The sequence below is a fragment of the Xenopus tropicalis genome, chromosome 4 (assembly GCF_000004195.4).
Source record: "Xenopus tropicalis strain Nigerian chromosome 4, UCB_Xtro_10.0, whole genome shotgun sequence".
Taxonomy (NCBI): domain Eukaryota; kingdom Metazoa; phylum Chordata; class Amphibia; order Anura; family Pipidae; genus Xenopus; species Xenopus tropicalis.
Window position 1 is genome coordinate 152865146 of NC_030680.2, and position 25608 is coordinate 152890753.

A 25608-nucleotide genomic window follows, 5' to 3' on the forward strand; every position below is an offset into this window, starting at 1 on the left:
AGGAATAGCCCCCTTGGCAGAGTTACACTAGGGTTCTGTGGAGCAAGTCCATGAGAAGGAATAGCCCCCTTGGCAGAGTTATACTAGGGTTCTATGGAGCAAGTCCATGAGTAATAGCCCCCTTGGCAGAGATATACTAGGATATGCCCCGTACTGAAGAGCCGCCCCAGGTTCTGTTCCATCCCACAGTTTGTGAATAGAGGATGCTGGGAGTGATTTCATTGGACAAATGTACTGAATTCCCTTGTTGCTTTGTTTCTCCCAGGGGCTTTTCTCATCCCGTATTTCTTGACACTCATATTCGCTGGAGTCCCTCTCTTTCTGTTGGAGTGCTCTCTGGGGCAATACACATCGATTGGGGGCCTTGGAGTATGGAAACTTGCCCCCATGTTTAAAGGTACAGTTTCACCCACATTCTCTTAAGCTCATATGTTTCCCTTGCCCCCCCCCCATAGGTCCCACGTATGTCACAGTTTTGTCCAAAAATATACATATCCCAAGCAGAGGGAATGCTGGGAAGGAATACCCTTGGGACTGAGCCTCACCCACTGGGTTTATAAGCCGATTGGAAAACCCCACAGTGCACTAATGAGCCCCAATAAGGGCCAAACCAGTCGGCATTTGGGAGTCCAATAAGAATGCTTCATATCTCAGTTCCTCTCTTTTTATTCCATTCCACCTCTATCTGGGGCTTCATAAAGGGGAAGAAACATTTGCTCCATCAAGTCTGTTACCAGCTAGTTCTGCTTATCCAGGGTGCCCCTATTCCTGTGTACATGGTGGGAATGGCCTTGGGTGTAGGGTGGCCTTGGGTGTAGGATGACCTTGGGTGTAGGATGGCCTTGGGTGTAGGGTGACCTTGGGTGTAGGATGGCCTTGGGTGTAGGGTGGCCTTGGGTGTAGGATGGCCTTGGGTGTAGGATGGCCTTGGGTGTAGGGTGACCTTGGGTGTAGGGTGACCTTGGGTGTAGGGTGGCCTTGGGTGTAGGGTGTTCTTGGGTGTAGGATGGCCTTGGGTGTAGGGATTGCATTTGGTGTAGGGATTGCCTTGGGTGTAAGGTGACCTTGGGTGTAGGGTGGCCTTGGGTGTAGGGTGGCCTTGGGTGTAGGGTGACCTTGGTTGTAGGGTGACCTTGGGTGTAGGGTGGCCTTGGGTGTAAGGTGGCCTTGGGTGTAGGGATTGCCTTGGGTGTAGGGTGACCTTAGGTGTAGGGATTGCCTTGGGTGTAGGATGACCTTGGGTGTAGGATGACCTTGGGTGTAGGGTGGCCTTGGGTGTAGGGTGGCCTTGCGTGTAGGGATTGCCTTGGGTGTAGGGTGGCCTTGGGTGTAGGGTGTTCTTGGGTGTAGGGTGACCTTGGGTGTAGGGATGCCTTGGGTGTAGGGTCCTTGGGTGTAGGTAGGCCTTGGGTGTAGGGTCCTTGGGTGTAGGTAGGCCTTGGGTGTAGGGTGACCTTGGGTGTAGGGTGGCCATGGGTGTAGGGTGACCTTGGGTGTAGGGTGACCTTGGGTGTAGGTGGCCATGGGTGTAGGGTGGCCTTGGGTGTAGGGGGGCCTTGGGTGTAGGTGGCCATGGGTATAGGGTGACCTTGGGTGTAGGGGGGCCTTGGGTGTAGGTGGCCATGGGTGTAGGGTGACCTTGGGTGTAGGGTGGCCATGGGTGTAGGGTGACCTTCGGTGTAGGTTGGCCTTGGGTGTAGGTTGCCATGGGTGTAGGGTGGCCTTGGGTGTAGGGTGGCCTTGCAGACTGATTGGACAATATCTCTTCTCTATGCAGGTGTTGGACTCGGGTGTAGGGTGGCCATGGGTGTAGGGTGACCTTCGGTGTAGGTTGGCCTTGGGTGTATCTCTTCTCTATGCAGGTGTTGGACTTGGGTGTAGGGTGGCCATGGGTGTAGGGTGACCTTCGGTGTAGGTTGGCCTTGGGTGTAGGTTGCCATGGGTGTAGGGTGACCTTCGGTGTAGGTTGGCCTTGGGTGTAGGTTGCCATGGGTGTAGGGTGGCCTTGGGTGTAGGGTGGCCTTGGGTGTAGGGTGGCCTTGCAGACTGATTGGACAATATCTCTTCTCTATGCAGGTGTTGGACTCGCCGCCGCCGTCCTTTCCTTTTGGCTAAATATCTACTACATTGTTATCATCGCCTGGGCCATCTACTACCTCTACAACTCCTTCACCACAGTAAGTAACTTCTCCCCACGTCTCTGCTGTTTATTTACTGCCCGTTATTCCTGTCTGTGCGCAATAACCACAATATCCCAGGCCGACCCCCCCACAGTCTTCAGACACATATTGAGTTGTTGAAAGGGGCATTTATTGCATTTATTTCCTGCGACAGACCCTCCCTTGGAAACACTGTGACAATTCCTGGAACACCGAGCGCTGCTTCTCCAACTACAGTATCGCCAACACCACCAACATGACCAGCGCCGTCGTGGAATTCTGGGAGTAAGTTTCTTTTGGCATCTCTCAATGTTACACTATAAGTCTATGTTCATAACTGCTGGAATAGGCGGCACCTCACTGCCAACCCAGGCACCCCCACATCATGGCAATTGGTGCTCCCTACTTTGTGGGACAGTTTGGGGGGGCGTTCCCTGTTTCAGCACAATAATGCCCCCCCCCCCCGATGCACAGAGCCGGGTCCTACAGAATGGGTTTGCTGAGATGGGAAGAACCTGACTGAGCCCTGACCCCCAACCCAACTGACCCCCTGTGGGATGGAACCCCGACTGTGAGCCTGATCCCCAACATCACTGCCCAACCTCTCTAATGCCCTTGTGGCTGAATGGGAGCAACTCCCAGCAACACTGTTCCACCATCTAGTGGGAACCTTCCCAGAAGGGCAGGGGCAGTTATAGCAGCAAGGGGAGGGGCAACCCAACTGCCCCCCTGTGGGATGGAACCCCAACTGTGAGCCTGACCCCCAACATCACTGCCCAAACTCTCTAATGCCCTTGTGGCTGAATGGGAGCAACTCCCAGCAACACTGTTCCACCATCTAGTGGGAACCTTCCCAGAAGGGCAGGGGCAGTTATAGCAGCAAGGGGAGTTTCAGACAAGCTTTTCGTATCCCAATGAATCGTTTCTGTTCCAGGCGCAATATGCACCAAATGACCGACGGGCTGGAGAAACCGGGGCAGATCCGGTGGCCGTTGGCGATCACATTGGCCATTGCATGGGTTTTGGTCTATTTCTGCATCTGGAAAGGAGTCGGCTGGACTGGAAAGGTAACAATGAACTAATGGCATTTAGCAAAACCTTTAATATAATATCATTGTTTATTGTGTATATCAGGGATCCCCAACCAGTGGCTCGTGAGCAACATGTTGCTCACCAACCCCTTGGATGTTGCTCTCAGTTACCCCAAATCAGGTAGTTATTTTTGAATTCCTGACTTGGTGGCAAGTTTTGGTTGGATAAAAACAAAGTTTACTATCAAATAAAGATTCCTATAAGCTGAGTGCATAGAGTGTGCATAGAGGCCCCTAATAGCCAATCACAGCCCATATTTGGCTCCTCCATGAACTTTTATGATGCTTGTGTTGCTCTCCAAGTCTTTTTACATTTGATTGTGGCTCACATGTAAGAAAGGTTGGGGATCCCTGGTGTATATAATATTATTATTATTAGCGGCATTGTGCTGCCCCCGACTCTCACCATCTACAAATCTCTCTTCCTCTCAAAACCATTAACTCTTCCTGTTTTCCCCCTTCCAGTGCCATTTTCTCTTCTGTACCCACCTCTATCCATGAACCATTGTCTCCTTTATACCCATCTCTGCCCACATACCCTTCTCTCCTCCATTCCCACCTCTACCCACGTTCCCTTCTCTCCTCCATTCCCACCTCTACCCACGTACCCTTCTCTCCTCCATTCCCACCTCTACCCACGTACCCTTCTCTCCTCCATTCCCACCTCTACCCACGTACCCTTCTCTCCTCCATTCCCACCTCTACCCACGTACCCTTCTCTCCTCCATTCCCACCTCTACCCACGTTCCCTTCTCTCCTCCATTCCCACCTCTACCCACGTACCCTTCTCTCCTCCATTCCCACCTCTACCCACGTTCCCTTCTCTCCTCCATTCCCACCTCTACCCACGTTCCCTTCTCTCCTCCATTCCCACCTCTACCCACGTTCCCTTCTCTCCTCCATTCCCACCTCTACCCACGTTCCCTTCTCTCCTCCATTCCCACCTCTACCCATGTTCCTTTCTCTCCTCCATTCCTATCTCTACCCACGTTCCCTTCTCTCCTCCATTCTCACTTTTCTCCATGTTTCATTCACTCCTCCATTCTCACTTTTCTCCATGTTTCATTCTCTCGTCCCATCCCCATTTCACTATGTCCCCCTACTTTCCTTGCCCATACTGACAGCCAGTCCTGTTTTAGTTGGAGTTGAATGAAACCTCAGGAGTCTGTGCCAGAATGTTCCCATCCGCCCAGTCAGTTTGGCTCCGTAGCTTTTCCCACTGGAGGTGCAGCCAAGGGAAATATCCCCAATGGGGAGGGAATAGCTGCTGCTAAAGTAGCTAAACTGGCTGCTGGGCGAGAGCATTAATGCCAATACTCCCATCCGCACTGCCGGGACCCAGTGGATACGCTGAATTATTACATAAAAACCCATCCTTCCATCATAACTGTATATTTTTCCATCATATCAGATAACTCGTAGCCTTAATCGGCCCAGACAATCTCTTTATAGGGTTATGTCAAATCAACTAAGTGTAAGTGGAAAGGGCTTAGGGACCATTAGGTTAAGCTTGGATGGGGGTAAACCCTGCTGAAAGCTTCCATTTCAGGCTCATAATGGAACATGTCAGATAATTACAATGATATATGGGCTAATGAGAAAGAACTTTGCACCGGAGCAGAGCAAGTAAATTGGTAAGTGCTTTCTGCCTCAGCAACACTTCATTATCGGGGGGATCGGGGGGGTCGGCGGCTCATAATATATCAACTGGTTAAATCACCAAATCAAGTCCATAACGTTTGCACCTCGGCACTGAGGGTCTCCTATTAGTATTAGTGTCCCTGATCTAAATGCTGCGTAATCTCCCTAAAGGTCTTTAACTCTTTATTGTCCCCTTTATTCACATACACATGTGTATTTAATGGTCAGAGATGTGAAATGAGTAGGGAGGGAGATGTAGAAAGAGGATAAGGGAGAACTAATGGAGGACAAACCCACAGTATAGGCTTAATGTATAAGCTACACGGCAATATGGCCGGGATGTCTCTTGCTGCCCAATCACAAGAGACGTAACTGCTCTCAGTACGGTGTTTATAATTGGCTGAAACTCTTGTACTTTATCCTGCCGAGTGGTTGGATCTGGCACAGTATACAAGGCCCATAATGTCTTATTGTAATTAGTTAGTAGGGTGAAAATAGTATTTGTTTGGTGTGAAAATGATGAAAAATAACCAATGGGGGCCATAATGGGCTTTGGTACCTCAGGGGGGTGATTGGGGGAGATTGGGAGGTTACAGATGTTCTACAGATGTTTCTCTCTGATTTGGGGCCCAATCCTTCCAGTTGTGCTCAGGATACTGAGAACTTTAGTTCCCCTCCCCGTAGCTCTCTATATAGATCTCTAGACCCTGGAGCTGACACTCTACTGTTCCAGAGCAAAGAATAAAATTCAGTTGTGTTTTACCAAAACATTGACCCTAACGATGCCAGGATTGTGTGACTAACCTGTAGCCCAGCACAGAGTCACGGAAAGGCTTCTGGGTAATGGGGGCTTCTCCCCTATGTGCCCTATTAGTTATTAGGGTTCAGTGTTGGAAGGAACGGGCATTCTGGGCCCCGGAAGCTCTGTGTTCCCAGTTAGAGAGTCGGTACCAGGAAGGAACATGGAGGAACCCATAGATACTACTTAGATACTACATAGATACTACATAGATACTACATAGATACTACATAGATACTACATAGATACTTCTCCTGGGGTTCTCAGATGGAATAGGGAATGGTGTATAATGGATAATATAGGACCACTCAGGCCAAATGCAGCTCTGCTCTAATAGGCTAATGGCGCAATACATTATATTCCTGTGTTTATCGGCCCCCGGGGACCTATCAGAGGGGACGTCTCACAAAAGCTCCCAGAATAAATTCATATTAATGTCCCACGTTCTACTCCTTTAGGAATGGGGAATGTTTATTGGAGTTTGTAATATTATGGGATAAATAGATATATGTAGATTAAGGGGCAGATTTATCAAAATGTGAGTTTAGCGCTTAATACATAAAAACTCCCCCACGTTCTATTCATTCCTATGGGGTTTTTAGAAGCATATTTATTAAATGAAGAGTTTCAAAATGCTTCTAAAAATCCCATAGGAATGAATAGAACGTGGGGGAGTTTGTATGTACTAAGCTCTAAACTCCCATAAATCTGCCCCTTGGTCCGTACTTTGTACACATTGGGCCCAATTTACTAAAACTTCATAATTTCTCTTTTTTTTATTTTCAAATTCAATTAAACTCGTTTTCCCAAATGTCTAATATCGACTAAAGAAAAGTTGCACAGAAAAGTCACAAAAAACTCCTGACTTTATTGAATTGTTGCTACGACAATTAGAAAAGTTTGGAGACAAAAGAAGGAATTTGGAGGAAAGGGGAGGGGCCTCTGCCATCGGCTTCTACAGGAACTCGGGCAAATTGTCGGATTTTTAGCCGTTTAGACACATAGTAAATCTCGGAAATGTTGCAGCGTTTTTTCTCTGTGACTATACAAAGGAAAGTAGATTTCTGTGTATGAGAAGGAAACATTATATCTGTAGGAATAAGGCCCATCAACTGGACTTGTGGGTTTGTTCTTGAAGACGTTCCCACCAGTCATCCAACCTCCTTCCTAAGCTCTGAATGGAGAAAACCAGTTGGGTGACTGGAGAAACGTCTTCCAGAACAAACCCAGCAAGTCGATGGGACTTATTCCTACAGATGTGCCCTGACCCGGGGAATGAGGATCTTACAGTCCCATCCATGGGCAGAAACACGAGAGCTGGAGAACCACAACTATGGGTTCTGGAACATTGAGTTTTATGAGCAGAGGAGCTGACACTTCTCACGACATTAATGACAGAGTTAACAGAGTAGGTTGAAGAGCTTTGAAGGGCAGTAGGTGAGAAGCCACTGAGGAACCTTTACACGGTTGATGTTCTCCAGCACGGAACCTCTCAAGGGAACATTAGAACTAAATGTCATGGGTCCTGGGGGTCAGACACAACAGTAGGAGTAAATCTTATTGCTATGGGGAGGCCGTTGGGTGTTCAGAGAGACTGTGGGGTTCCTGAGATTGGGATTGGGAGCAAGTATTGTTGGAACTCCAATATATCATTATCCTTGATTATATGGGGGGGGGGCAGCAAGTTGCTGAAGGTCCTGGATTAGTTTGTCATTCCTCCATCCTGAAGGGGCGCCATTTATACAAAGTACTCACTCTAATGAGAAATACCTTCTGCCATAGGGAGGGCCACATTCCATGTGATATAACATTGTGTGTATCGTGGATATATATATATTATATATAGTTGGGTCATTGCCCTATGGGACCAAACTGTAAATTATAGCCATATAAACGGTGCTCAGTGATGTCATCAGTTATAATCGGAGCTCAGTGATGTAATTTCTGTCACATGACTCACTCAAACTTGTATATTATAATAAAGTAAGTGCCCCCTGTTGTAAAATATAAGGATATTAGAAGTCACCTCGGAGTTCCATGACCTGTATAAAAGCACGAGGCCTCGTCACCCACGTTCCATTCATTCCTATGGGATCTTTAGAAGCCTGTTTAGCAAATGATGAACTGTAACACTTCCCATAGGAATGAATAGAACGTGGGGGAGTTTTTATTTATTAAGCGCTAAACTCACATTCTGATAAATCTGCCCCAACATTTTACAAATAGTTATAATAAATAAATAACGTATAAATAAATACTTGCAAATGGCCTCGGTGGCCGGGACGCTCCCCGGAGTGATCGGAGCGACGCTCTGTCCCTGCAGTTGGTCTCACAGTCAGTTGTTTGATGGCTGGGGGGGGGGGGACAATAAATGTAATAATAACATGTGAATAAAGGGAAAGAATTCCATCCCAGTGATTTGCCCCTCACGCCCCCAGGCCAATAGTATTTCCTTTCCCAGCCCCACGCTCCCAGCTGTATCAGCACCGAGGGCCCCCGCTCTTCCCATGACTATTTATTTCCCCCCAGGTGGTGTACTTCTCAGCGACCTACCCCTACATCATGCTGGTCATCCTGTTCTTCAGGGGGGTGACCCTGCCGGGGGCCCTGGATGGGATTCTGTTCTACATAACCCCCAAATTCAGCAAACTCTCCGACTCCGAGGTAACGTACCGACGGCAGCCATTTATATATTGTATATATCAGTAATGCGACGTATAAATGCGACCGTATGTTCCGTTTGGCGCAGGTCTGGTTGGACGCGGCGACTCAGATCTTCTTCTCGTACGGCCTGGGGCTCGGCTCCCTCATCGCCCTGGGAAGTTACAATCGCTTCCATAACAACGTATACAGGTAAGTTTATTATTCCCAATATGAGGATATGGGGGAGCAGTCACCCCGATATAAACACTAATATAAGTACTCACACTCTGCCCCTTGGGTTTATAGGGTGCTGCCCAGGCCCAGGTTTCCTATTGGCTGCTCAGTGATATCCACTGATTGGTCGGACAGTTAAAAGCCACTTTTTCTTTCTGTCACTGTCTGATCTAGGGTCGGACTGGGTCGCTGGGATACCGGGAAAAATCCCAGAGGGCCCGACAGCCCAGTCCGACCCATGCTGGCGCTCCCACTACCCGACCGCTCCTCCCCTGACTCTCCAGGGTGGGGGGGGGGGGTTTAGAGGATGGGGCCGGCGGGGGCACCTGCAGGGCCCCTGGGGTGGGAGCCTCGGTGGGCCCTGCACCCCCCAGTCCGACCCTGGTCTGATCCACAGTCTTTACCCGGTATAATTAGTAACATTGGCTTTTACTATGTTATAGAATAGGCAATTCTAAGCAAGTTTTCAATTGGTCTTCATTATTTATTTATTATAGTTTTTGAATTATTTCCCTTCTTCTTCTGACTCTTTGCAGCTTTCAAATGGGGGTCACTGACCCCGGCAGCCAAACCCTATTGCTCTCTGAGGCCCCAGTTTTATTGTTATTTTTTATTCCTTATCTTTCTATTCAGCCCCTCCCCTATTCATATATCAGCCTCTCATTGAAACCACTCCCTGGTAACTAAGGTCATTGGACCCTAGCAACCAGATAGCTGCTGAAATTCCGAACTGGAGAGCTGCTGAACAAAGAGTGAAATAATGAAAAAAAAAAATGAAGACCAATTGCAAACTGTGTCAGAATATGACTCTCAGTCTACATAATACTACAAGTTAATCCAAAGGTGAACTTGCCCTTTAATGGCCGCACCAATCACTGTTTGGACATTACTGAGTGACGACTGATCTGGTTGTAAGTAATTTGCTTTTTACTTATTTACTTATTTACTTATTTACTTATTTACTTTTCCTAATGAAACTGACACAGACCTCGGGCTGCAGACGAACGTAAGAGCCATAAATCATGGCCTTAAAGGGGAACCTGTCACCCAGACATGAAAAGCTGTAAAATAAAAGTCCTTTTCAAAGGAAATGTGAAACCCAAATTCATTTTTATATTAACACATCCGAACCCATTATAAAGGCATTTTAAAATCCCAGCTGTCAATCATATACTGCCTGCCCCGCCCCTATGCACTTCCTAGATGTCCCCGCCCTCCTCAATTCCCCCCTCCCCCCTCACCATCTCATTGTGTAGCCAGTCCTTGGGCATCAGGCCCCCCCATTCTGGCACATTAACAAGATTTGGGGGGTGGCACAAAGCTCCGCCTTAATAACAGTGCCTACAAAATGGCGCCGGCCTGTTGGCTGTGATTGTTAATTCCCAGACGGAAGGAAACAAGATTAATATAATTCATACAGTGTCAGTGAAGTTTATTTTCCTTAACAAACACAATAGGAAACAATTTGGAATTATTTCTTAAAGTGACAGGTCCCCTTTAAATTATACTTGGAACTGGTCAACAAAATATTTAGGCAAATTTGCAAAATTGACTCTTTCTCTCGTTCTTTTGGCTTCGTCGCCGTTTGCCATTGGCTGCTCTTTGACAGGGAAGTTTAATGGCGACTGTGGAAGACACCATTGTGTTTATGACTGGGGGGGGGGCAGGGAAGTCCATTTACAGAAATAACAGTTCCGATCTTGTGTTTAATCACCTTCTGGATTTACATTTATTGCACTTCCTCAGCTCAGAATTGGTTAATAAACCCACATATTCATAATTATTATTAATATTAATATCCCCCCCCGCCCCCCCGCGTTGCTCCAAGTGAAAGTTCTGTTCAGTCTAATGGGGGGGAGGGGCTCTGGTTCTTTGTTCTTTTCTATGGGAAAAAAAATATTTTTAGGGTTTGATTTACTCATTTTTGTATTTTTTTGTAAATCTTTTCCTAAACTCAATCTTGGACGGAAATCTCGGATAATCGGAACTGATTTTTCTCTACGACTCAAGTTTCTTTTTAACCAGAATCTCAAAAATGTGATCTTGTTCAATGAATGGAAAAGGGCTCAGTTACCCTTTCATAAAACAGCTTTTACCCCTCCCATTTACTCGCCGGGTTTTAGCTGCCAAAATTTCTTATTGGAGTTTTCCAGATTTTTTTTTTGATTGAAAGATCTTGAAAATTGAAGTTCGTAAAATGCAGCTGCCCGGTTGCTAAGGTAGAGGCAATGGAAACAGATTTAATTTCAATTCAAAGCAATGAGAAAATTGTCTAGAACCCCAATACTTTGCCTAAGCGTAGTAAGGATTGTTGATTGGAGAATCTTGGCATCTCCTTTAGTAGGTAATTATCATTTCGGGGGGGTTATAAGGGGACAACTGGAGGCCATTTTGGATCATCTTTATTCCTCTCTTGACAGATTTCCTCTCAAACCCTCCCTTGTTGGGGGAGGATGAGGTTCAGGATCTGCCTCATGTTATCTCTGGTACTCGGAGTGTTAATATTCCCTTTAAACAGGCGGGGCTTCACTGTGCATGGCTTTCGGATGGCTGCGGAACAAACACTGGTTCTGGGGTCACAATTTGGACTTGGACTCAAACCTATGAGATTTGGGGGCAGGCGTTGCCATAGTGGGGAGCAGCTTCCTGTTACTGGGGCGTCTGAATGTGCCCCAATGGCTGCTGCATGAGTGATGTCACAAGGGGGGCGGGATTTACAAAGCGCCAAATACACAGTCGGAAATTGCACGTAAATCCTCATTTGTCATTCATGCCCCCAGGAAGTTCATAGCTCTTAAAGTGATACTGACGCTAAAAAACTGCTCTTCAGAATACGAATGTACGTTATGGGGCATATTTACTAAAACTCGATCATTTCTCGTTTTTCTTTCATTTTTAAACTCAATTAAACTCATTTCAAAGTCTGTGAAAAACAAGTCACAAGAAAACTAGAACTTTTTCGAGTTGCCGCTCTGAAACCGTGACTTTTACGACTAGTGATGAGCGAATCTGTCCTATTTCGCCATAAAATTTGTGAAACGGTGAAAACTTCGTGTAACGCATTTTTTTTGTCACCCGCGTATTTTTTGATGCAACAGGGCCCATTTTTTACACAAAAACCAGCGTCAGAAACTCCAAGGGGCCTGATTTATCAGCGGTTGAGTTTGATTCTTTTGGCGATTCAAGTTTTTTAAGCAAAAATCAAGCCCCTTAGAAAAAAAATCAAACTCAACAGTTGATAAAGTTGAGTTACAGTTTGAAAACTCGAAAGTCTGGTATTTATTAAGTGCAAAAAACCTGAAAACTTCGAGTTCCTATAGAAGTCAATGGGCGTTGCCATAGGCAAAGTCACGCCGTGTTGTAGAACTCAAGTTTTTCGAGTTTTTAGAGCTTGTAAATTCGAGATATTAGAGTTTGTTATTCGAACGAGTTTTCCTTATTAATAAATAAATGAAAAAAAATAGACTTTATGTACAAACTTGAAAATTGATAAATAAGCCCATAAAGTATTGAGACAAAAGAAGGAATTTGATGGAAAGGGGAGGGATCTGCGCATTGTTGGATTCAGATGAGTTTCGAGGCATCTTGGAAAAATTGTGACTTTTTTTCCGGCAACTTTTAGCTCCAAATTGAGAAAAAAAAAATCCAGTGGTTAGTAAATGGGCCCCTAAAAGTTCCCTATAGGTCATATTAATCGTTTTTTTGCTGCTTTTGTAAATAATTGGTACTTGGGGGGTCATTTACTAACCAGTGATTTTAAACGCGATTCAAATTTTTTTCATAAAAGCCACAGAGAATAAAAACTGCAACTTTTCCGAGATTTACTATGCGTCTAAACAGCTAAAAATCCCAATTCTCCGGGTTAAACTCGCCGAGTTCCTGTAGAAGCCGATGGCAGAGGCCCCTCCCCTTTCCTTCAACGTCTTTCTTTCGTCTCAAAACTCAGAGATTTCACAGCGTTTTGTCTGAAAACTCGTCTTTTTCAAATCGTTGCAGTGACAATTAAAAAAAATTCACGTTTTCCTGGAGACTTTGTTTAGTAAATATTAAATATTTGGGGAAACGAGTTTAGTTAAATTTGAAAATATCAAAAATGAGAAATGATGGAGTTTTAGTAAATTTGCCCTTTGAAGTCCCTAAACCTGACTGTTTTGCCAACCCAGGGACTTAGGGTTTAGGGACTTCAAAGGGCAAATTTCTCAGCCTGACAGTTAGAGCTCCTAATGCTAACGGACTATGGCTGCACAAATATGGCCGCCCCCTGGTAGAGGAACATGGGGGATCAGATAGTGAATGTAAACGTATGGGGGTATTTATGGCAAAACTATAATGTAATGATGTAAATAAGGTTTAATCCCTGGTGTCAGTATCTCTTTAAGGAAAGTAGGCGACAGATGCGATGCGTTGGGCGCCATGTTCCATCGACAGATTCCAGTTTGGCGCTTGGTAATTCCCTATCACGCTGTACGACTGGGGGACTGGGATAGAAATTAGAGCGTCAGCTCCTGGTCACTGTGTAACTGACCCCAATGGCACAAACCCCAAGCTCCTGAGGGCACTTGGTCTCTCCCCGCATGTCACCAAAGTGCCACCTCCCTTGCAGAAGCCGTTAGTCGCCATTACCCTGATACCCCCCCCCCCCCGAGATCCATCTCTGAGCCCTAATCTGAACCCTCTATCTCTTCCAGGGATTCTATCATCGTCTGTTGCATCAACTCCTGTACCAGTATGTTCGCTGGGTTTGTCATCTTCTCCATCGTCGGCTTCATGGCCCATGTGACTAAGCGACCAATAGAGCAAGTGGCCGCCTCAGGTAACAACGGGCGCCCAATGAGCTTTATCCTTAGGGGAAGGTAATTGCCCCGGGGAAGGTGACGCCAAAATGTCAACCATAATTCTAAAAAACAGTAGTGTGTGACAAAAAAGTCACGCGGTGGCCGAGTTTCGCAAATTTTTCATGAAAGGAAACGGAAGGTAATTTACCTGGGGAAAGTGATGCCAAAATGTCAACTCTAATTCTATTAGCGATGAGTGAATCTGCCCCTTTTTGCTTTGCCAAAAAATGAATGAAACTGCTAAAAATTCACAAAATGGTAAAAAATTAGTGAAATGCGTAAATCACACGATGTTTTTGATGCCTTTTTTATACACAACCGCAACTTTTTCCTCACTCAGTGAATTTTTTGCGAAATGCAGAATTTCAACAAATAACTTTTTTATACTCCAAACTCATTGGTCATTGGTCAGCAATTATTTTTGCCGCAGTTTTGAGAAAAAACTCTCAGATGGCAAAATGTGGAATTTCGCCGCACATCCATGACTGGTGAAACAAAAAGTGAGGTGTTAGAGCTCAACATTATGAAATTTTAGACAGAAAATGCTCATGGTTCCCAGTAACCTGCCTGACAATGACATCATCCAGCTATAGACCAATGAGAACTGACCACACCCCTGCAAGGCGGATGGATTTTCCCTAACGTTCCTATTCTTCCCCAGGTCCTGGGTTGGCGTTTCTGGCCTATCCCGAAGCAGTGACACAACTCCCCATATCTCCGCTGTGGGCGGTGCTTTTCTTTTCCATGTTGCTGATGCTCGGGATCGACAGTCAGGTAATTCCCTACAATCTTCTCTCGGAATTCTTACTCTCAAAAAGTTTCAGTGATTTGGTCCAAACAAATGTTGAATTCCCGTATGTAACGTTTAGGCTCCGCCCCGGCCATTGGTTGGTCTTTGGTACAAAACTGTTCTTCCAAATTCTACAGACAAACTTGGTTTTATGTTTCTCTAGAGAAACCAAGATTCGGCTTTTTTTTTCGATTTTTTTTCAGCTTGAATTGAATTTTTAGCTCAAAAAGACTGGCTAAAAATCCCAATCCGACAATTCCCCGGGTTAAACTCGCCGAGTTCATGTAGAAGCCAATGGCAGAGGCCCCTCCCCTTTCCTGGAAAATCGTTCTTTTGTCTGAAAACTTTACAAATTGCACTGGTTCTTGTCTAAAAACTAGGGATGCACGGAATCCCACCAAAAAAGTGGGTTCGGAAAATCCCTACTAAAAACTTGACTTTTTCAAATTGTTTCAGTGACAAATCGATCTGGGTTTTTGCGACGGCAATTCAATAAAATCTGGTTTTTCGCTGCAACAATTCTACAAAATTAGTTTTTTCTTTGAAAAAGTTGAGTTTTTTACGACTTTTCTCGCAGCCGCTTTTCCTTGTGACTTTTTTTTTTAGTAAATATTAGACATTTGAGAAAAATGATTTTAGTTGAATTTGAAAATAAAAAAAATGGAGTTTTGGTAAATCCGCCAACAAGTGTTTGGCCAAACCAAAGTCGAATCCATGAAATGATTCCCGTTCCCGTTCAGAACTCAGCGGATTCCCACAATAGCGGATCGGGCGGATCCCTGATACTGACATTATTCAGGAAAAGTACATTTTGGCAAAATATTAATTAGTAAAGTGTGAGGCCGAGATTGTAATGTGGAATCTGTTTAGTTACACGAGTCCCGGCCGCTCCCACAGCTCCACGTTCCACTTACTGATTCCCACTGAGCTGATTTATTATATTTGGAAATCGGGAATTTATTTATCACAATAGAAGCGAAAATAATAAACTGACAGAAAGGAAGAGAATGAATGGGTTGATGCTGAGCACGAGGGGCGCAAACTGTGCCGATTTGTCACATAAATGACAGGTTATTGGGTGAATGTAGAAATGTAGTTCAGTCGGTGCCCATGGCGCTCCCCCCCAGACTCCCCCCAGACTCCCCCCAGACTCCCTCCCAGACTCCCCCCAGACTCCTCCCAGACTCCCCCCCCCCAGACTCCCCCAGACTCCCCCCACTCTCCCCCCAGACTCCCCCCAGACTCCCCCCAGACTCCCTCCCAGACTCCCCCCAGACTCCTCCCCAGACTCCCTCCCAGACTCCCCCAGACTCCCCCCCAGACTCCCTCCCAGAACCCCCCCCAGACTCCCCCCCAGACTCCCTCCCAGACTCCCCCCTCCCTCCCAGACTCCCCCCAGACTCCCCTCAGACTCCCTCCCAGACTCCCCCCGACTCCCCCCCAGACCCCCCCCCGACTCCCCCCCAGACTCCCCCAGACTCCCTCCCAGACTCCCCCCAGACTCCCCCCCGACTCCCTCCCAGACTCCCCCCCAGACTCCCCCCCAGACTCCCTCCCAGACTCCCCCGACTCCCTCCCAGACCCCCCCCCAGACTCCCCCCAGACTCCCCAGACTCCCTCCCAGACTCCCCCACTCCCCCAGACTCCCCGACTCCCTCCCAGACTCCCCCCAGACTCCCCAGACTCCTCCCCAGACTCCCCCCCAGACTCCCCAGACTCCCCCCAGACTCCCCCCAGACTCCCCCCCAGACTCCCCCCCAGACTCCCCCAGACTCCCTCCCAGACTCCCCCCCAGACTCCCCCCCAGACTCCCTCCCAGACTCCCCCCCGACTCCCCCCCAGACTCCCCCCCAGACTCCCCCCCCCAGACTCCCCCCAGACTCCCCCCCAGACTCCCCCCCAGACTCCCTCCCAGACTCCCCCCCAGACTCCCCCCTAGACTCCCTCCCAGACTCCCCCACCAGACTCCTCCCCAGACTCCATCTTAGACTCACCCCCAGACTCCCTCCCAGACTCCCTCCCAGACTCCCCCCCAGACTCCCTCCCAGACTCCCCCCCAGACTCCCCCACAGACTCCTCCCCAGACTCCCCCCCAGACTCCCTCCCCAGACTCCCCCCCAGACTCCCTCCCCAGACTCCCCCCCAGACTCCTTCCCAGACTCCCCCCCAGACTCCTCCCCAGACTCCCCCCCAGACCCCCTCCCAGACTCCCCCCCAGACTCCCCCCCAGACTCCCTCCCAGACTCCCCCCCAGACTCCCCCGCAGACTCCTCCCCAGACTCCCTCCCCAGACTCCCCCCCAGACGCCCCCGCAGACTCCTCCCCAGACTCCCTCCCCAGACTCCCCCCCAGACTCCCTCCCAGACTCCCCCCCAGACTCCCCCCAGACTCCCCCCCAGACTCCCCCGCAGACTCCTCCCCAGACTCCCCCCAGACTCCTCCCAGACTCCTTCCCAGACTCCTCCCCAGACTCCTCCCCAGACTCCCCCCCAGACTCCCCCGCAGACTCCTCCCCAGACTCCCCCCCAGACTCCTCCCCAGACTCCCTCCCAGACTCCCTCCCAGACTCCCCCCCAGACTCCTCCCCAGGCTCCCTCTCAGACTCCCCCCCAGACTCCTCCCCAGACTCCCCCCCAGACTCCTCCCCAGACTCCTCCCCAGACTCCCTCCCAGACTCCCCCCCAGACTCCTCCCCAGGCTCCCTCCCAGACTCCCCCCCAGACTCCTCCCCAGACTCCCCCCAGACTCCTCCCCAGACTCCCTCCCAGACTCCCGGAAACCGCAACGTTCTCGAATTGTCGCACAAAAACCAGAGTCAAAAATCCAAAAACCCCTAAAGTTTAGAAGGAAAGAAGGAACCTGCGGGGGGGGGGGATATTTGCCATTGACTTCTACATGTTCACAGCAAGTTTTAGCTGACAAACTGTCAGATTCAGATTTTTAGTCATTAAAATGCATAGTAAATCTCAAAAAAAGAAACTTTTTTTCCAACTTTTTTTTAGACTTCTAGCACTAAAAATCAGAATTAAAAAAAAAATCTGACAGTTAGTAAATGGCCCCCTATAGGCAAATTTACTAAAACTAAAAATGTTTTTATTTTTAAAATTTGACTAATGTCAGTGTTTGACGAATGTCTGACATTTAAATCCGATATAAAAAGTCCCTGTGAGAAAAATTGTAACTTTATTGTCGCTGCAAAAACTGCAATTTTTCGAGTTGTTGCACCAAAACCTCGACTTTATCAAATTGTCGTACAAATAACCAGCGTCAAAAATCCAAAAGTTTCGAGACAAAGAAGCATCATCAGGGAAAGGGGAGGGGCCTCTGCCATCGGCTTCTACAGGAACTCAGCGAGTTTAACCCGGGGAATTGGCGATTTCAGATTTTTAGCCATTTGGACCCATAGTAAATCTTGCAAAAAATCACTCCCATTCTCAGGAACCCCATGTTGATCCATTATCAAATTTCCCATCTTTTCTTGCAGTTCTGCACAGTGGAAGGATTTATCACCGCTCTGGTAGACGAATTTCCGAAGTTGTTGCGCACACGGAGAGAGATTTTTATTGCAGTCGTTTGCGTTGTTTCCTACTTAGTGGGACTGTCCAACATTACCCAGGTAGGTGGAGCCTAACCAACCGCAAATCCTCACACACCCGGCAGTGATTGGCCTGTACCCATATAGTTATTTACAGAACTTCAATCAATATGGATAGAATGGCACTGGATAGAATGGCATTGGATAGAATGGCACTGGATAGAATGGCACTAGATAGAATGGCACTGGATAGAATGGCATTGGATAGAATGGCACTGGATAGAATGGCACTAGATAGAATGGCACTGGATAGAATGGCACTGGATAGAATGGCACTGGGTAGAATGGCACTGGGTAGAATGGCACTGGGTAGAATGGCACTGGGTAGAATGGCACTGGATAGAATGGCACTGGGTAGAATGGCACTGGATAGAATGGCACTGGGTAGAATGGCACTGGGTAGAATGGCACTGGATAGAATGGCACTAGATAGAATGGCACTGCATAGAATGGCACTGGGTAGAATGGCACAGGATAGAATGGCACTGGGTAGAATGGCACTGGATAGAATGGCACTAGATAGAATGGCACTGGATAGAATGGCACTGGATAGAATGGCACTGGATAGAATGGCACTGGATAGAATGGCACTGGGTAGAATGGCACTGGGTAGAATGGCACTGGGTAGAATGGCACTGGGTAGAATGGCACTGGGTAGAATGGCACTGGATAGAATGACACTATTCCCTGCACACTGATGTTTTTGGCCTCAAATAGCATTGGTGTGAGAGTAATTTGGTGGAGCCAATAGCGTGTGTAGGTGCAACATGTAAGAGTGACATCCCCGCCAATCAGGTGTGAGTTCCAAAGCTCCCATGAGTCCTACAGGAGGTCGTGTTGCTAAGGATATAGCCGGGGGCACTGGTCTTGCAGAAACCCTAACTGGTATTGTTACAGACAGGACCAATAGCTGAGCCCGTGGGTTGAGCGGAATATGTATGAGAATAAGCACTGTTACTACTGATTGCGGTTTGGGGTAATTGTTGAAGGGTAGGTTGGACAATACCCCATTGGTGCCAAAACCCTGAATTTCTCTTTGCCCCAAATAAATAAACACCATTTTATACTCTCTGTTCTATGTCTATTGTTTATCACCAATGTGAGTCCCCCCCCCCCTCGGGGCCACTGTCTGGCACTTTATAGGCCGCACCATATGGACCGACCCATTGGTTCTTCTGCACAACTTTCTTTATTCTTCCTTTACCCCGTCTGTCAGTCTGACTTGAGTCTCTGTGTCCATGTAGGGCGGAATTTATGTATTCAAGCTGTTCGACTACTACTCGGCCAGTGGGATGAGCCTCTTGTTCCTGGTCTTCTTTGAGTGCATCTCCATCTCTTGGTGTTATGGTGAGTCCAAGTGTCGTATCCAAGGGCTGAACGTCCCATAGAAACACAGCGGAAAGAAATAACTGAATTACTGAGTCGCGAGTATCTCAGGGGCCTGTAGTTACTGAGTCGCGAGTATCTCGGGGGCCTGTAGTTACTGAGTCGCGAGTATCTCAGGGGCCTGTAGTTACTGAGTCGCGAGTATCTCGGGGGCCTGTAGTTACTGAGTCGTGAGTATCTCGGGGGCCTGTAGTTACTGAGTCGCGAGTATCTCAGGGGCCTGTAGTTACTGAGTCGCGAGTATCTCAGGGGCCTGTAGTTACTGAGTCGCGAATATCTCGGGGGCCTGTAGTTACTGAGTCGCGAGTATCTCGGGGGCCTGTAGTTACTGAGTCGCGAGTATCTCGGGGGCGGGGCCTGTAGTTACTGAGTCGCGAGTATCTCGGGGGCGGGGCCTGTAGTTACTGAGTTGCGAGTATCTCGGGGGCGGGGCCTGTAGTTACTGAGTCGCGAGTATCTCGGGGGCCTGTAGTTACTGAGTCGCGAGTATCTCGGGGGCCTGTAGTTACTGAGTCGCGAGTATCTCGGGGGCCTGTAGTTACTGAGTCGCGAGTATCTCGGGGGCCTGTAGTTACTGAGTCGCGAGTATCTCGGGGGCCTGTAGTTACTGAGTCGCGAGTATCTCGGGGGCCTGTAGTTACTGAGTCGCGAGTATCTCGGGGGCCTGTAGTTACTGAGTCGCGAGTATCTCGGGGGCCTGTAGTTACTGAGTCGCGAGTATCTCGGGGGCCTGTAGTTACTGAGTCGCGAGTATCTCGGGGGCCTGTAGTTACTGAGTCGCGAGTATCTCGGGGCCTGTAGTTACTGAGTCGCGAGTATCTCGGGGGCCTGTAGTTACTGAGTCGCGAGTATCTCGGGGGCCTGTAGTTACTGAGTCGCGAGTATCTCGGGGGCCTGTAGTTACTGAGTCGCGAGTATCTCGGGGGCCTGTAGTTACTGAGTCGCGAGTATCTCGGGGGCCTGTAGTTACTGAGTCGCGAGTATCTCGGGGGCCTGTAGTTACTGAGTCGCGAGTATCTCGGGGGCCTGTAGTTACTGAGTCGCGAGTATCTCGGGGGCCTGTAGTTACTGAGTCGCGAGTATCTCGGGGCCTGTAGTTACTGAGTCGCGAGTATCTCGGGGGCCTGTAGTTACTGAGTCGCGAGTATCTCGGGGGCCTGTAGTTACTGAGTCGCGAGTATCTCGGGGGCCTGTAGTTACTGAGTCGCGAGTATCTCGGGGGCCTGTAGTACGGTCGGGTATCGGGCCTGTAGTTACTGAGTCGCGAGTATCTCGGGGGCCTGTAGTTACTGAGTCGCGAGTATCTCGGGGGCCTGTAGTTACTGAGTCGCGAGTATCTCGGGGGCCTGTAGTTACTGAGTCGCGAGTATCTCGGGGGCCTGTAGTTACTGAGTCGCGAGTATCTCGGGGGCCTGTAGTTACTGAGTCGCGAGTATCTCGGGGGCCTGTAGTTACTGAGTCGCGAGTATCTCGGGGGCCTGTAGTTACTGAGTCGCGAGTATCTCGGGGGCCTGTAGTTACTGAGTCGCGAGTATCTCGGGGGCCTGTAGTTACTGAGTCGCGAGTATCTCGGGGGCCTGTAGTTACTGAGTCGCGAGTATCTCGGGGGGCCTGTAGTTACTGAGTCGCGAGTATCTCGGGGGCCTGTAGTTACTGAGTCGCGAGTATCTCGGGGGCCTGTAGTTACTGAGTCGCGAGTATCTCGGGGGCCTGTAGTTACTGAGTCGCGAGTATCTCGGGGGCCTGTAGTTACTGAGTCGCGAGTATCTCGGGGGCCTGTAGTTACTGAGTCGCGAGTATCTCGGGGGCCTGTAGTTACTGAGTCGCGAGTATCTCGGGGGCCGAGTATCTCGGGGGCCTGTAGTTACTGAGTCGCGAGTATCTCGGGGCCTGTAGTTACTGAGTCGCGAGTATCTCGGGGGCCTGTAGTTACTGAGTCGCGAGTATCTCGGGGGCCTGTAGTTACTGAGTCGCGAGTATCTCGGGGGCCTGTAGTTACTGAGTCGCGAGTATCTCGGGGGCCTGTAGTATCATGTGACTCCCGTTATTCTATTTATATTTCAGGCGTCAACAGATTCTACGATAACATTGAGGAAATGGTCGGCTACAGGCCCTGTATCTGGTGGAAACTCTGTTGGTCTTTTTTCACCCCCATCATCGTGGCAGTAAGTATATCGGAAATTACGTTCAAATACCAAATGGATCCATGGATTTGCCCTTTAGTTACTGGAACAATAGCTCTGGCGCCTCTCTGTTCCGCCCCCAGCAATTAAAGGGAAACTACACCCCCAGAATGAATACGTAACCAACACACAGTTTATATTATGTTAAGTTACAAACTGGAATATATATATCAGTAAATATTGCCCTTTTACATCCTTTCCCTTGAGCCGCTATTTAGTGATGGGCTGTGTGCTCCCTCAGGGATCAGCTGACAGGAAGTGATGGGCTGTGTGCTCCCTCAGAGATCAGCTGACAGGAAGTGATGCAGCTCTAACTGTAACAGGAAGTAGTGTGGGAGCAAAAGGCAGAACTCTGCCCATTCATTGGCTGATGGGGCCTAGCATGTATGTGTGCCTTGGCTTGTTTGTGTGCACTGTGACTCCTATGATCCCAGGGGGCGGGGCTTAGTACTTAAAGTGGCAGTTTCCTATTTAGGATTACCCAATGGCACATACTGCTAAATAAGTATATTTATATGGAAATGGTTTATTTAGATGGAGCCAGGTTTTACATGAGATGTTTATACAATATATTTGTATAGGGACCGACACTGTTTGGGGGTTTAGTTCCCCTTTAATACAAGACGGTAGTTGATACTGACATTTGGGGGCTCGTGAGTTAAAGGTGGAGTGAACATAATTTCCCATCACACTAAATTCCCGACTGAACACTTTCCCTGGAGAGAAAACCCGAGTGCTGAGCAGAATCTGTGGTTTATTAATGAGCAAACGATTAGTCGCCTTGATTACAATTTCCCCTCGTTCTCCTGCAGGGAGTGTTCCTGTTCAGCGCCGTACAGATGACCCCCCTCACTATGGGCAGCTACGTCTTTCCCTCCTGGGGGCAGGGAGTCGGCTGGTTCATGGCTTTGTCGTCAATGGTGCTAATTCCCGGTTACATGGTGTATCTGTTCCTGTCTCTGAAAGGATCATTGAAACAGGTGGGTGCCAATATTCCAGCCGAGTGAGGGCACAATGGGTATGTGAGTGAGTGAGGGCACAATGGGTATGTGAGTGAGGGCACAATGGGTATCTGAGTGAGTGAGGGCACAATGGGTATCTGATTGAGTGAGGGCACAATGGGTATCTGAGTGGGTGAGGGCACAATGGGTATCTGAGTGGGTGAGGGCACAATGGGTATGTGAGTGAGGGCACAATGGGTATGTGAGTGAGGGCACAATGGGTATGTGAGTGAGTGAGGGCACAATGGGTATGTGAGTGAGGGCACAATGGGTATGTGAGTGAGGGCACAATGGGTATCTGAGTGAGGGCACAATGGGTATCTGAGTGAGTGAGGGCACAATGGGTATCTGATTGAGTGAGGGCACAATGGGTATCTGAGTGGGTGAGGGCACAATGGGTATCTGAGTGGGTGAGGGCACAATGTGTATGTGAGTGAGTGAGGGCACAATGGGTATGTAAGTGAGGGCACAATGGGTATGTGAGTGAGTGAGGGCACAATGGGTATCTGATTGAGTGAGGGCACAATGGGTATCTGAGTGGGTGAGGGCACAATGGGTATGTGAGTGAGTGAGGGCACAATGGGTATGTAAGTGAGTGACGGCACAATGGGTATCTGATTGAGTGAGGGCACAATGGGTATCTGAGTGGGTGAGGGCACAATGGGTATGTGAGTGAGTGAGGGCACAATGGGTATGTGAGTGAGGGCACAATGGGTATGTGAGTGAGTGAGGGCACAATGGGTATCTGATTGAGTGAGGGCACAATGGGTATCTGAGTGGGTGAGGGCACAATGGGTATGTGAGTGAGTGAGGGCACAATGGGTATGTAAGTGAGTGACGGCACAATGGGTATCTGATTGAGTGAGGGCACAATGGGTATCTGAGTGGGTGAGGGCACAATGGGTATGTGAGTGAGGGCACAATGGGTATGTGAGTGAGGGCACAATGGGTATGTGAGTGAGGGCACAATGGGTACCTGAGTGGGCGACGGCACAATGGGGCATAAACTGATGGATTCTGATGAGGTTGTGCTACGTGCCTGTATTATGGGTTCATATTGCTGAGAAACTCAATGTTTTTGCTACTTTTTGGGACCACGCACCTATAACCCCTCCTGCACCTATAGCACCCCCTGCACCTATAGCCCCTCCTGCACCTATAGCCCTCCTGCACCTATAGCACCCCCTGCACCTATAGCCCCTCCTGCACCTATAGCACCCCCTGCACCCATGGCCCCTCCTGCACCTATAGCCCCTCCTGAACCTATAGCCCCTCCTGCACCTATAGCCTGCACCTATAACTCCCCCTGCACCTATAGCCCTGCCCTGTACTTATAACTCCCTCCTGCACCTATAGCCCTCCTGCACCTATAGCACCCCCTGCACCTATAGCCCCTCCTGCACCTATAGCACCCCCTGCACCCATGGCCCCTCCTGCACCTATAGCCCCTCCTGAACCTATAGCCCCTCCTGCACCTATAGCCCGCACCTGCACCTATAGCTCCCCCTGCACCTATAGCCCTGCCCTGTACTTATAACTCCCTCCTGCACCTATAACCTATAATTCCAGACTGGAGAGCTGCCGAAATGTTTTAAAAATGAATATTCTCTTGTCTCTAGCGCCTGCAAGTCATGATACAACCAACGGAGGAAGTGGTCCGCTCTGAAAACGGGCCGGAACAACTGTCCCAGAGCAACTCCGCCAACAAGGAAGCTTATATATAACCAGGTTTCCGTTCCCGTGATGCAGTCGAGAAGATATTCCTGAAATCGAAAAACGGTCGGTTAACGACCACAAATTTTTACATCTGGAACAAAGAATTTACCTACCTCCAGTGGCAAAAAGGGGACCATCCGCAACAAAGAGCACAAAGAAAAAATATCTTGGGTTATTTTCGTAATATTTTTGTGGGTCACATGACCGAACGGCATCGGCCGGGTTAGACTGTTAGCGTTTGTATCTTTTCTGCCGGAGTTTCTCCTCCGTCCCTTGGCATGAACATGTGAGTTTGTCCCATTCGTATCCGCGTAACCGGCCCCCAGCAACATAGCTAGAACCTTGTTTTTAGTCCATATTTGTACCAGTGATTTCAAAAATATATATATATATATATAAAAGATATTATAGCAAAAATACATTTATCTCGTATATCGACCAAAAGCACATTTTACGGAGATTTTTTTTAAGTTTTGTTTTCTTGAAATAGAAATAGATCTCGTTCGTTATGAACTACGGAAGCACAAACGGTCGACTGTTACAAAGTAGATCAAAAGATCCCAGAATCCTTTGCTTGTCGCCGATCGTATTTACGCAAAAAAAATAATCGTTATCGTTTTTGAAAGTCAGCGCATTGTTTGTGAATGAAAAGGGCATTAAAACCTTTATGAATTGGTTGTTACACGCAGGACTTTATGCCACATATCGACCCCCCCCCCAATAGAAGAGGTGCCCATATTAAGCAAAGGGTCATATTTTGGGCTTATTATAAAGATAAATTAGGAAACTGGGTGAAACTGCATCAGCAACGGCCAAACGAGCAGCGATAGGAACAGTAAGTAGCACAGCGCAGGAATCTCCAGCTGCCGTTGTGCTGTTATGGCTGAGCTACAACTGCCCGCATTCTCCACCAAACAAAGCAATGTGGAAATACTGGGAGCTGTAGTCGAGCAAGAGCAGGAGTAAGAGCAGGAGTGGGTTAACTGTAACATAGAAATAACTGTGAGACGGCGGCACAAGTTGCATGTTTCTTAGCAAACGGTGCGAATCTGTAATTAAAGTAGAACTCTCGTGTAAACGTGAATGTTGGGTTTTATTGTCCGTCCATTTGTTTGTCCAAAGAGTAAAAGAGATAAATGTTCTTGCAATAAAGTAATATTCTCAGAATGTCCACAAAAATATATACAGATGTTTCAAACTGACTTTGTATCGTCTGGTAAATCCTGTCTCATATTCAGTGTAAAGTATTCACCGATATCGAGTTCCAAATGTAACAAGGACTAGACTTTTATGGACTACACTGGCCGCCATATTGTTTCCCTTAGACAGTACAGTATGGGGGTGGAGCTTATTGTGTGCCCAGAGCATTCCCTCTCTGTATATTTGTATTTATACATATGGGTAGGAGGTGCCATAGTGTTTCCCTTAGACAGTACAGTATGGGGGTACAGCTTATTGTGTGCCCAGAACATTCCTTCTCTGTATATTTGTATTTATACATATGGGTAGGGGGTGCCATAGTGTTTCCCTTAGAC

The 25608-nt window shown here is 48.2% G+C and overlaps 1 protein-coding gene across 1 annotated transcript in view; it reads left to right on the plus strand.

Moving 5' to 3' along the window:
• The window catches only part of LOC100127682 (uncharacterized loc100127682), a gene marked incomplete at its 3' end in the record, with an annotated part of 86348 nt that extends 61556 nt beyond the window's left edge, over positions 1–24792 (plus strand). The window contains 13 exon segments of the mRNA NM_001113022.1: positions 266–397; positions 2077–2177; positions 2335–2444; positions 3094–3226; positions 8220–8354; positions 8440–8543; positions 13256–13380; positions 14064–14176; positions 17677–17808; positions 19032–19134; positions 21238–21338; positions 22169–22336; positions 23977–24792. Of these exon segments, the coding sequence (NP_001106493.1) occupies positions 266–397; positions 2077–2177; positions 2335–2444; positions 3094–3226; positions 8220–8354; positions 8440–8543; positions 13256–13380; positions 14064–14176; positions 17677–17808; positions 19032–19134; positions 21238–21338; positions 22169–22336; positions 23977–24081 (1562 nt within the window).
• Between the last annotated feature and the right edge of the window lie 816 nt (positions 24793–25608).